General features: G+C 36.4%; 1 protein-coding gene across 1 annotated transcript in view; it reads left to right on the plus strand.

Moving 5' to 3' along the window:
* CUNH3orf67 (chromosome unknown C3orf67 homolog) overlaps positions 1-13,642 on the plus strand; it is a 219,539-nt gene that overhangs the window by 177,242 nt on the left and 28,655 nt on the right. The window contains exon 15 of the mRNA XM_014466898.2: positions 1,936-1,997. Coding sequence (XP_014322384.1) covers positions 1,936-1,997 — 62 coding nt within the window. The remainder of the gene's footprint in view (positions 1-1,935; positions 1,998-13,642) is intronic.

The following is a 13,642-nucleotide window of genomic DNA, read 5'->3' on the forward strand; positions in this document are numbered from 1 at the left end:
TTCAGACCAAGTTACAATGCCTGCAATTATTTTAAGTGAATATTTTTATTTACCTTTCTATCTATTCATATCTGTAATCCTTATTACTTTGAAAAGTTTCCAGTGGTTATTTTTTTTGCTTTGTTTTCTGACACTTAAAAATCGTTTTAAGTGTGAACCTTTTATTAATTGTATTCCCTTTTATTCCTTGTATCATTGGATCTGTTTGATATAAACATGAGCAAGCATGGACGGGCCAGTCTATGTGGGCTAAGTGGTGGCTGAGTCACAAACAAGGTAGATTCTGCAGCCATTTCTATTCCCCAGAGGAGGGAATAGGCATTGAAACAAGGGGGTGGGGACAGGTGTAAATAGAATCAATGGTATAAAATTAAGCAAATAGAAATTTGGCTGAATATCAGGACTGTGATTCTTAGTTATGGAAATGCCTCTTAAAGTCATAGGCAGAGTTCCATTTATGGGAGGCCTACTACAGCTGAAGTACTGGAATACCAATGAAGACCTTATTGCAAGTATTTTGGCACCAGTGTAAGTTGGTCTAGAGAACCTGTTAGGCACTTTATGTGCTAATCCTTTTTTGCTGTGAAATAATAAAGCCTAAATCATAGAACTAAATTTCACTTACAAATTGCAAAAAGTCTTATTTCTCTAGTGAGATCAAATATGTCTTATAACATGTTTTTCCTTCCACTGGTCTCCCAGCTGTTGTTTCTTATTACTGAAATGGTGATGCATTGATATTCGTTCAATTACCAAAGTATCTGAGTACATTTACATTCATGGTACATCACGGAGAGGCAGGCTAAGTGAGTGTGATCATCATACAGGGTGTTCGATTTAAATTAAATGAACACTTCCAAGACATTATTTATAGAGGAAGACAGTTTAGAGAATTCCCATCATGCATGTCATTAATATTTTAGGATCTATTAAAATAAGCAATATGTGCTCTCCATGTTCAGGCACCATGGCCACACTTTTTCTTGGTTGGTGTCAGCGCCATGGGGTCACATTATGGGTAAGAAAACATTAACGCCAGCCCCATTGGGTAAGGAGCTAACTGAAGTCCTTTGAATGCAATTCAAAAATGTATACCAAATTCCAACTCAACATTAAAATGAGAACATTAAAAATGATTTTCATATTATGATTACATGGTGGTTAGTCACGTAGGAAAATACTTGGAGCTAATGTTGGAAAAACAGAATTTGTGTCAGGTCTAATAGAATTTTCTCCTTTTATAGAACAAATGAAAAACACCAAGTTCCAATGGAGGCAAGTTAAGGCTTGCATGGGATGTGGTGGTTTAGCTGTGTTTTGAAATAGTAACTTAAAGATTTCTTGTGGAGGGAAAACTTGATAGTTCACATTTTTGGTGGGTATTGGCATCACATTTTTTCAGCTCTCTGATAAACCTGAGGTTTTATTACACACTTAGGGGAAATTACAACCCTAACCCAAGATCCATGTGTGTAATTCCATTAATGAAAACGGATATTCTCCTTGCAAACTTACTAACAATGAGATAGAAATATAAATAATCTACATCCCCCAGGCTCTGAGTTATTGCCTGTACTTGCTATGCAGCATTCGTGCAACAAGATATCTTGTTTGGTTTTGCTGTATCTGGAAATATCAACCAATGTTAATAGCACAAAATTCCGAAAGGAGGAGGATCCACCATGAACTTTGATTGCACCATGGATGCTATCTAGCCCACTGACTGGCCATTAAAATGACCTGTTTCCTCATATGCATCACCTTGTTATTAGCTTGATCTCCCAAACAGCCTTCAACTCTTCTTTAAAATAAGCCAGCCACTTCTTGCAGATTGTTTCTGGGAGGAAAATTACAGTAATGAGAGTGTCCATGAAAGTATATGTCAAGAGTATGATACTGATTAGTTTTTACTCACAAATGGTTTGTCTCTTACAGCCTGTCAACCAGGGTCGGCACTATCAGAAAGAAATGAATCCACCTTCTCCTTCTAACCCCCGGTAAGAATCATGACTAATCTAAATTCCTTGTTTAAAGGTTAGTTAGATTATGCATTTTTCTTGGTTTCATGAAATTGGTTTTCAAAACAGCCAAAGGACTTTCCAAAGTTCTTTTTTTTTTTTTTTTTGGAAGTCTTTCCGAAGTTTTTTTTTTTAAGAAAAGTTCAGTCTACTTTTCTTATCTAGACTGTAGTGTATTGGCTAACAGCCTACCTAGGTTTAAATAGCACGCCGACCTTTTACTAGCTGTGGGACACAGAGCTAGTCATTGAACTCAAATTCAGGCATCATAATCTAATAGTGTTTTGGGGAGGATCAAATGAATTAATACATGAAAAGTTAATAGCACAGTTCCTGGCAAACGCTTTTAAGTATTAATTTAGTCATTGTTACTCTACTTGCTTAGATACTTCAATTTAATAGATATTTGATATTTAGTACATTTTAAGCATAAATCTTTTTTATGTTGCTCAGTACCTTTAAATTCATCAAAATAACTTATACAAGTATAAATAGTGATTCTCTTTTTTATTTCAAATTTTCATAATCTCCAAATTATTTCATTATTTTAAAAATGTCATTGGCATATGAGTCATTTCTCAATATAAAGAAATCTCATTATTTCAGGCTCATTAGGGACAAGGAAATCTGAATTTCCGTTTTGAAATATATGTAGTATCATATGGCTTTCTAATAAATAGCTAAATAAGGTAGTTTATCTGCATAAATCATTATTACTTTATTACTCTTTATTGTATACTAGGAATTTATTAAAATCAATCTATCTTGAGCTGCACACACAAGGTCTTAGTTATTATAATGCATCTCATTATCCAAATGCACCTCATTATCAAGCTCTTTCACCTGTACTGTGGTTGGTCCCACTGAATGAGCCAAATACCAGCGACAGCATCATAGCTCTGGCTCCGGAGAGTGATCTCTATTACAGAGTGTCTGAACTAGACTCATACATGTATCAAAAACAACTTAGCTAATATTAAAAGAGAGAGACAGATAGATAGCTAGTAGGGATTTGTTAAATAAGAATATAGGCTATATCCTCAGACCAAGGGCAACCAGGCCTTAGGAGGGACTGAAACTTGCTCCCAGGGTCTGCTTCATTCTTCTCTCTGCGCACCAGCTTTCTCTGCTTCCAGTCACATGGCTGGCTGACAGCTCTGGAGTTTACGTATTACACATACATGCTGATGCTGGCAGGCTATGCCTGAATCCAGTTCCTACTTCAGGAAGGAGAATGTGATTGACATAGCTTGGGCCAAGTAACCACTGGTCTAATCAGCAATGAACAGCAAATCGAAGCCATGTAAAAGCCAGGTGACCACCTATACAGTTCACAGCACTTTTAATGGGGCCCAGAATATCCATGACATTGGTAGAGTAAATATACTTTGTTAGTGACCTCGTCTAAGTATTCCTGGTCTGTACACTTGATCTGTCACTGTCATAACTAAATATAATAGTAGTTTCAAAAGTGAGATTGTAGTTTTAGTATATGTAAACAGTATATGTTTAGTATATGTTAACATCGTTAGAGTCAGTTATCTCTTGATATGTGAATATGTCTTGATATATGTCCCTTATAATGATGTAGCTCATCTAGATTTGACTAACAAACTCTTTTTCTATATATGAGTAAACTTTCAAGGTAATTGCAACTCCAACTTTGGTCCAGATTATAACAAAGTCAGAATTTGTAGTCTGAACAAGTGATAGTGATAATAAGACATGTTAAAAGGTAGAAACTTTTGTTTCAATAAAAGGGGAAAAGGACCCTAATTCTCATCCTCATTCTGCTACTAACACAGTAAATTATCTTAGACAAGCCTCTCAATCTATTCAGACCTCACCTAATAATATGAGCACCCTCATGTGTCATAGAAAGGATCTGAGTTACATGCTCTCGAGAGTCATTCCCAGCTTGAGATTCTGGGACTTTGATGAGACTCATAGATTTTTACATAGGAAAACCAGTCCCACTATTGAAGAGAACCCTTTATAGAAAATATTCTTCATAATATTGGGTGAATTAATTAATGTTTAGATGTGGTAGTCTGTGACTTTAAATATCTCATTTAAAATTCAATTCTCAAAGATAGAATATAAGAAAATTTACTAATTAAACAGTATATTTATTTAACCAATTAAATGTCCATTCATCTAGGAAAAAATAATTTAGATTTTTACATAATAAAATTAAAAACCAAATTCTAAAGGGAAAAACAAAATGCAATTAATCCCATTTGCCAGCAGGTTATCCACCAGTTTTCTGGAACGTTATTGTATAGCTGTTCAGGAAACCTGAAGATTACATGGCTTGGCTCTTGGCTCATAACTTCAGCAGCTTGGAGAAGTGGCAGAAAGACATTATTGGGCCATAAATGAAAAAGATGATAAAATTATGAGGGTAGCATAGATCATCATATAAAATGGGATGAAAGAATTCACTTACACTTATTGGGCAATGTTTGACACTGGATAGAGTGAGACATAAAGCTAATTGTTTCTGGAATGTTTATAATCTAGGAATTAAAATACTCATGGTTCACCTCACCATAATCCCTTGCTTCTCTAGATTTTCAACAAAGCCCCTTGCATTGATAGGCAGGGGTGTGATATTTCCCACTGTATTTTCCTAACAGACTGACTGACAGTTAGGCAGCACCTCAAATGCTGGGGCTCTTGCCTCCAGTGTCCACCTGCATTGCCTCTTGGGGCGCTGACAGCCTCAATGACAAGGTGCAGAAGTGGCTAACAATCTAACACAATTGAGAGGAGTGTTGGGTAGGAGGAAACAATTTCACAGTTCACTCATGTTGAGAAGTGTTTTCTAGCATGTAAACTTGCTGCCAAATGGAAGAAAATGGATGCTGTTTGTAGCCTTAAGTCATTTATTTTCAAATTCCTTCTCTTGGTTTGTGGGGTTCAGAGCTGTCCCTTAGGCACATCTATGTATGTGTTTATGTAGAGTCTTCAGAATGGCTCAAGATATTTTTGCTCAGAAATGGGTTTTGTAAAATAAGCTGTGATTACTTTCTAGTAGTCTGTTTATATGGATGGAGTCGATAACCAATCTTTGAAATGATGATTATACTTGCTATTTTTACTCATTGGAAAATTAGAGGGGAAGGGGGAAGGTAGTCTAAGGCTCTGTAAGGCTCTAAATGTTTATGGAAATAAACAATACAGAAGATAATTCTGGAATGCCCAGTAATGAAGGGCATGGTTTTCTCAAGTGTTTGCTTTATGATTTATCATCTTCTGTGTTTTTAAATATCAGTGCAGATTGTGTTAGGGCTTGAATCCTTTGCGGCTTTGCCACATGTTTTGTGATATAAACATACTTATAACTATAATTATCTGATAAACTCCTGCAGACTTTGACAAATGATTAATAGCCGGTGACCTCAGTTCCCACTGGCTCAGCTGGCCCGACCGAGGCAAGCTGGCCTGTCGTGGTAACTGCCAGCCTGCTCTGGGCTGATCACAGCGATTTCATCTTTCTTTTCTCGCCAATTGTCGGGACACAGCCTGATGGGCTTCTCTACAGCTTACGTTTCTGTCCCGCCAGTACAAATGAGAGAAAGGTATAAATGAAATGAAATACAGAAATTGCATGTCCTGCTTCTCTTCAAATGCTTACATTTGGGTCATCTTAAAAAATTTTTAAGAAATATTTCTCCTTTCGGACCAAAGCACAAGGACTAATTTCCTGATTAATTGTGATAGATAGATAGATAGATAGATAGAGATATAGATAGATGAATATAGATAGGTAGGTAGGTAGATGTGGATAGATAGATGATAGGTAGCAGATAGATAGATAGATAGATAGATAGATAGATAGATATAAATAGATAGATGTAGATAGATAGATATAGATATAGATAGATGAATATAGATAGGTAGGTAGGTAGATGTGGATAGATAGATGATAGGTAGCAGATAGATAGATAGATAGATAGATAGATAGATAGATAATCTGAGCCTGTGGAGCTGGTGCCTCTTAAACTCAAGTGATTCTATGCCCCTCCTGCTCCCAGAGGTCTGCAGTCCACTGGTTCAACCTTTTCAATAGGCTTTATAAACACCAGGTACAAAGAGACTCAGCTGGGCCCCTTTCTTCCCTAGTTGAAGTACTAAGTTCAGTTTATAACATTCACCTCCATTCTACCTGAGGGGGATGGGATGGGGGCTGCAGGCATGACATGAACCTGAGGAGAGGCAGACCATCATGAGGGTTACGTGGCCACAGCCAGTCGCATCTGTGGACTCACCACCTCATCCTTCATTTAGTAAATGCAGAATAGCTTCCCTGTTTAAACAAGGAACCTCTACAGCACAAAATGATTCAAAGTGTTTCGTTCATACCTTCAGCAACATTCAGTGTTTTTTAAGCACCTACTATGTACAGCGCATCGTGGAGGGATGGCTTTAGTGTGCCTTCAGGGAGCTCTCAGCCTCCCATTGCAGACCAGTCCTCCCTGCGTGTCATCAAGGCAGTGAGTGTGTGAATGTCTCAGGAAAGGTGCCGGGGGCCGGGGTGCAGCCTTTCCAAACCTCTGCCCCTCACACACTCTGCTTTTGTTAGCAGTTAGTTTTACTTCTTCCTCATACATAATTCTTTTGTTTCTCTTATTAATGAAAAACATTACATTTTGAAATTGATTAAGGTTAAAACATAATTTTTCACTCAAGCAATATATTATGTTTCCAGAGTTTACAGCTCCGTATTTCGCTGTTCATTGCCACATAAAAACCCACTCAGTATAATAAATACCGTACAAGTCACACATCCAGCCTATTTCAAATGACTTGAAAGAGAAAATGCAAACAACTTCTAGCTGATTTGATTGAATTAACACTAACATTATTGTTCTATTGACTTTTTCTTGTCCATTGATTCTTAAAAGCCTTTTGCTCCCTTGCCATTGATTAAGACAAATTAGATGCAATTCGGTGCTTCGGGCAAGAAAGTGCTGTTGGGTGTTGGGTGTTGGGTGTTGGGTGTTGGGTGTATGTGTGGGAAATATATGTGTGTGTGCTGAAACAAGACTGGTTAGAGCTTAACAGTTGTGACCTTGGTTTTATGATGTGTGAACTCCTGGATTCGTAACAAGTGAAGCCAAATGGTGATTTGTAGATGATGTGCTTTATCTCTTACTTAAAATGAAAGAATGCTGTCTAGAATTTTATATACTCTCATATTTTTCAATTCTTCGTTCCCTTTATTTGCGGAGTTTATAGACTAACAAGCAACAGGATCAAAGCAAGAAATGAGGGGAGAGTAAAATACCTTCTGTTGAATTGCTAGAAAACAATTGCTAGAAAACATTCTTAAACAGCAAAATCATTTGTATTTTCAAAATAGCAAAGAATAAGAAGGCTGAGATCTAGCCTGACCTGAGGGCAGTCAGCATCATGGTAAAAACGAAGGTCTCAGCTTAAATAAAACCATAGGGGGACTTCCGTTAAGCGGTGGTTTATGCTAATGCAGCCCTGTCTTTTAAGTGGGTAAAATCATCCCTAAACGACTGGATGATGTCTTTTTCCTTTTTTCTTCCTCTTTTTAAAATAATATCTTTTTCTTTTCACCTAGTGGTTAGAGGTGGCGGGTGACAATCTATTTACTGCCCAGTAGCATTAGGAGAAAATTCTGTTACGGTCAGTGTTTTAACTTGGTGAAGGGTACAATTACTTTGTATTTTACCATTTTCCCTCTTCCAACCTCTTTAACAGCACTTTTACTGAAACCTGAAATTGCCTTCATGTCAGAAATACTATTAACTCACATTAAGAGTCCAGAGAACTTTTAGTTTCTCCTGCTGGGATAATGGAAGAAATGGGAAACATGCAGGAACAGCCACCCATGTGACATTCTCTAAATTTACTTGTGATTTTCTAAATTTCAGTGCTAGCAAAAAAGAAAGATGCAGCAAGGCGTGCAGTAAATGAAGATATTATGTATTAGAGAAGGAATGAATCTGTCATTTTGACGAATTGTGAGGCGAAGAGCAGATTAACAGATTACTCATAGTCAGAAGGCAGCTCGGTGTGAAAAATGTGCAGGAAGATAAGTGTGGGTTTGTGCTGATTTAATGATATTTTTAAACCACAATAACATTCTGGTAGTATAATATAATAAAGCACTTTGCTTGCATTTTTAAATCATTAACATATTTTCAATTTGACCTTAAAAACATTTTGGACCATTCTCTATTAAAATATGTAGCTTTAAAATTAGAAAAAAGTACCATCTAAGATATCACAGCAATGACCTTATAGGAAATATCACTAGCTTTTAAAATCAGTTTTTTCCTAAAATAGCATTTGTAATACAAACTTTTACTGTGTTTTAAGCACACTAATACCACATTTACTTCTTCTTTGGGCATTTAAATCACTTACAAGAAGAAATCATTATCTTCTAACATTTCCAGTGAAACGCTTCATAGATAGTATTGATTTGTCTTCATATTTTCATTGTAGGTTTTTAGTTTTGTAGTTGAGATCATGGAGTACTTATGAATAACAGCTATATTTTCCCACAGATAGTGGATAAATGTAGTTCAAATTTGAATTGAGTACTCTGAGACATAGCAAGAAATAAAGTGAATTATTTTGTTATTAGCAACATTATTAGAAAGCAAAAGTTTTTTAAGAGGTTTACTTTTTTCTATAAGTAAAATTGGGATTTGAATAATATAGTTTTAGTTAATTTCACAATGATGGAGTGGCATTGCCAAGAATTTTCAGAATAAAATTTTTATAATGTATGTAAATGGATTTTTTTCTATATGTTAATATTCAAAACCTGGTATATGGCTTGAGCTGTTTCACATTATCTTCTCTCACCAATAATGGCTTTACATAGTTAGGTACAATGAAACTTGTAAAGGAGTAAAATAGTACATTCTCTGTCTAAACACTTGTATGTAACCCAAGTGCAAATAAGTACACTAATATGGCATGCCCAGGGTTTGAATCACAGACATGATTATGGTTCAAATTGTGTTTTACGTATATAGTGAAGAATTCAGCACATTTTGTACATTTTCTCTCTCCTAATGTATTAACACTCTCAACTTGGAGTAAGTAAACAATGTAAAGAAGTAGTCATATTCTTTTGGTAGAAATTCTGAAATATGTATAGTAAATGTTGTATGTTTTCTGGCTTCCTTGCATATTTATTGTCTGCAGTAGTTATTAACATGATTTGCCAAATATTCTAAACTCTCTCAATTCCAAGCACATTGTTGGATTGCTTTTCTAAGTCCACTTGGTTTGGGTGGAGCCAACTAGTCCAACTAGTTCTAACCAATGAACTGTGAGCAAAATCACCTACATTGTTACTTGACTGGAGCATTAAATTACAGGTGTAAAACCCTCTACCAGAGTTCTCTTTTCCTCTGCCACCAACCATGAACATACAAGGTGGTGGTGGTTTCATAAGCCTGGTCTCTAAATGACTGTGATAAACAGAGTTCCCTGCTCATCCGTTATATGCATTCATCATGAGCAAGAAATAAACTTTTGTTGCTTTTAAGACACTGAAACGTGAGGGCTATTTGTTACCAAGCTGTTTGTTACCCAGCCTAAGCTAGTCTTATTCTGACTTACATAGTAGCTATGAGATTGACCATATTTTGTCACCGTAAATAAGGCATTTTATATACTTTAATATATAAGGTTTAGAAATTGGTTAAAATTGTAAAGCTTAGAATGCCATTCATTGGCATGAATAAGTGGGTGTAAGAAGTAACAGGGCACTGATTAAAAGCACAGTCTCTGGAATCAAAATGCCACATTCAGATCCTTGTGAAATTAGTTCTCTAAGCCTCAATTAAGTTATCTAAAAAACGGGGGTTGTATTCAGTTATCTACTTTACAGTGCTATTAGAAGGATTACATGAGGAGATGAATGTAAAGAGTTTTCACAGGGCCTGACGTATATATTTTTATTAAATGGGAGAAAGTGATGGTAGTGTGGTGGGATATTAATAGGAATATCAGAAATAAAGTTCCTCCCAAAAAAGATCACACTTGGAGCGAATCAGAGAATCTTAGAGTGATACCCCCATATCAAGACCATTCAGTGGTTTCCCATTGCTTATAGGGTAAAGACAAAATCTTTCAATGGCCTGCAAGACTTGAGTGGTTTGGCGCATGCCCACTGAATCAGCCTTATTGTGTGCCATTTTTCCTCTCCAGATTTGTGCTTTAGCTACATTGGCCTTCTCTCAAAACTGCCTCCCTCAGAACCTTGTCAAAATGGCTTCCCTTGAGGCTTTGCCCATTTTTCCCTCTTCCTAGAATGTTTTTCCTTTTCCTTACCTTCCACCTTGCCTGGTTAATACCTATTCGCTTCATTAGATTTCCTTTCAAGCATCACTCCCTCTAGGGAACCCTCAAATTCCTGATCATGTGTTTTCATAGCATTATTAAACTCACACATTTTTGTGTGATTATCTGATTAATGTTGGTCTCACCCTCTACACTGTAAGCTCGAAGAGGGCAGGAAATCTGTTTTTGCTCATCATTGTATTTTGTGCCAGGATCTGACACAAAGTTGGACTTGGTAAATACTGGTGGAATAAATATTGGTGTCTGAACCAATTCTCTTGACTATCAAGATCATTCTGAATCTCAGTTCTGTCATCCAGCCTGTTCTCTCTCTCAGCCCAGTGTCTTCCATACATTTGAAAAGCACAGTCACTGTCTCTGCTGGACATTATTACAACCTTAATAGATCATAGCTGAATAGAAAGCCCTGTGGGCCTCCATTAAAGGTCTTCCGCCATGTTAATATTGATCAACAGTCAAATTGAAGTGATGTGATTGTAGGGGAGAAAAGAAAAACTTTTTTCCTCTACCCTCCTAGGTTCTGCAGCTGAAAGGTAAACTGACAAAAGACATATTAACAAAAGAAAAGCATATAGATGTTATTTATATGTGCAGTGTTCATATATATGGGAGGAAATCAGAGAGGAGTAACTCAACAGAGTGGTTAGAACTTGGAGCTTATATAACATCTTAACACATAACAATTAATTTGTAGAGAAGTGACAACAAAGGGAATTGGGTTTAGGCTTTAGGGGTGGCAGACTGTGGGAGGATACATATATGGGGGAAACTAATGGAAAATAAGGGTTGTTTCAGTAAAGTTTCTTTTTTATAGATTCCTTTCGGTGCTGTCTCTAGGCTAATTAGAATCTTCGGAGATTGAGTTGTGCCAACAGTTACCCTCCTAGATATAGGACCATTGGAATGTATGTATGTTCACCCAAAAGCATATATAAATTGTGGGGACTCAGACCCCAAGAATTGATATAAAGATGATTTTACAGTAAAAATATTTGAGCTATAAAAGATGCAGAAAGAAATATTATCTGCACTTCCATTATCTGACTGAAACAAGGCCTCTTGAAAATACAGACTGCCCATTCCCATTAGCACAAAAAAAATCAATAGAACCTTCCAAACTTTCCCTCCGAAGACCTAAACCCACCCCCTTTGTTAAGTTGGCATATCAACCTTTTATTTCTGGCTATTTAGTAAGTTACTTGTTACTGAGCAACTCCCAGGTACACATGTAAATAAATTGTCTTTTCTCCTACTAATCTAGCTATTGTCAGTTAATTTTTAGGCCTCCAACCACCAGACCCAAGTGGGAAAGGAAAAAGTTTTGCTTTCCAATATAAACACAGCCATGACAGCCCCAAACTGGAAATAACCTGGCCTCCTTCAATAGTAGAAAGCAAAAGTAAATTGTGATATATTTATACAATTTACACTAAAAAACATGGAGGAATTTTACAAATGTAGTATTTGGGGAAAGAAGGTAAACAACTGAGGAATACATATTGTATCATTCCATACAAAGTTCAAAAGCAGGCCAACTGATTGGTAATGTTAGAAGTCACCATCTACTGTTGTACACCTGAAACTTATATGATGTTGTTAACCCAGAGTATAATATTGGTAGGAGGAGTTAGTGAGGTTCTGTTCTTGGCCCAGGTGGTGGTTATGGTCACTTTGAGATCTTTAATTGAGCTGATACATTTATTAGTGTGCTTTTCTATATATGCTACACTTGAATAAAAGAATCCATCAATAGTGTAATTCTTAGTCCATTATAGTCAGTTTGCTCTTTCTGGTATTTTATGTCTCTATCTTTCTGCCTTGTTTACAATTTAGCATGTCAGCTTTCTATAGAACAAGGTCCATATTTAGTTTGAATAGCAGCTGCAGTAACACCATAAATAATTATGATGATGATGGTGGTTTGGCGAGGGAAAGAATTATTGCCCTCCCTGGCAGGCCCAATTTACTCACTAGAATGGTCCATGCAACAAAAGAATTCTGATTACTTCCTCCCAATGTTTTAAAAATAGCATTTTACCATCATATCTGTTCAGAAGTCCATTTATCACCCACATCAGCATTCTATCACAATATTTTTCATTAACTGAAATGTTACAATTAACACACCCTGCAACTGATAGGAAATAAATCTAGTCAGCTAAAGATCCTGTCAACTTTCTCCAGTTCTTTATTTTCTTGTGCAGCCAGCCAACGCTGGGGGAAAATTAAATTGTCATTCACCTCACAGAGCAGTCTTTTTAGCATATCATTGTTTTATTTGACTACTGAACATAATAAAGGAATAACCAAGCTTTGAAAGTAAAATGGAAATCAGTACATAAGTGTGGCATCTGGTAATCTGACTTAATGATGAAAATGATGCCCACAGTTATTCTTTACAAAGACAGAGAGCTGAATTAGAGCATTAAGTTAGCCCACCTACTCTTTCTGCACCATTAAATCCCATCATTCTGCAGAACAGTTAAGGAGGTTTTATTTTGTATTCTAATTTTAAGGCAATTATTCTCTAGTTAAAGTTAGAAAAGGCTGCAAAGTTTTCTGCTCTTGATTCACTAATGACTTAGTTACAAAGCACTTAACACATAGCTGCCCTATAACTCTGTAAAGGGTGTTACAAAGATTGCTTAAGAGTGAATCTTTTTCTGTAATTTCAAATAATAATAAGCACTAACATTATTACTTTTACTGCATCTATCTATTACTTATTGGTTCCATCTCTGTAGCAAGCATTGATAGGGAGAGTTTCCATATGCTATATTATTTCATTTAATCCCTGCTGCAATGCAGGGTGGTAACTTCTGTAACCCCCATATTCCAGGTGAAGAAACAGAAGCACAGAGTTTAACCCAAAGGTTGCAAGCTCATATCAAAAACCGTGCAACTTAAATTATATGCTCTGTTGTTACCCCAGATATTTGGAGGGGTAGTTGTTTCCCCTGCATCTTCAGTAATATGTGTTTATTTGGAATGTAAATCCTCATTCTATGTGCATCCTTCCACTGGATAAAGGAATAATATTTAAGTCTCCCATAAAAATGTAGAGATTCTAAAGGATCTCTTGGAAAAAATCATAGCTTCATACAGCTTTTCTCAGCCTTTTCTTTCTGTTAGGAGAAAGTACTCAATAGATGTCATTTACATGTGCACTCTGGTAGACATGAGTCAGAACCTCTCTTATATACCCAGCAAATGTCCAGGAATAGACTCTGGCCTAGCTTTGGGTCTAATGCCTGCCCCCATAT

Source organism: Myotis lucifugus, unplaced genomic scaffold (genome assembly GCF_000147115.1).
Source record: "Myotis lucifugus unplaced genomic scaffold, Myoluc2.0 scaffold_366, whole genome shotgun sequence".
NCBI lineage: Eukaryota > Metazoa > Chordata > Mammalia > Chiroptera > Vespertilionidae > Myotis > Myotis lucifugus.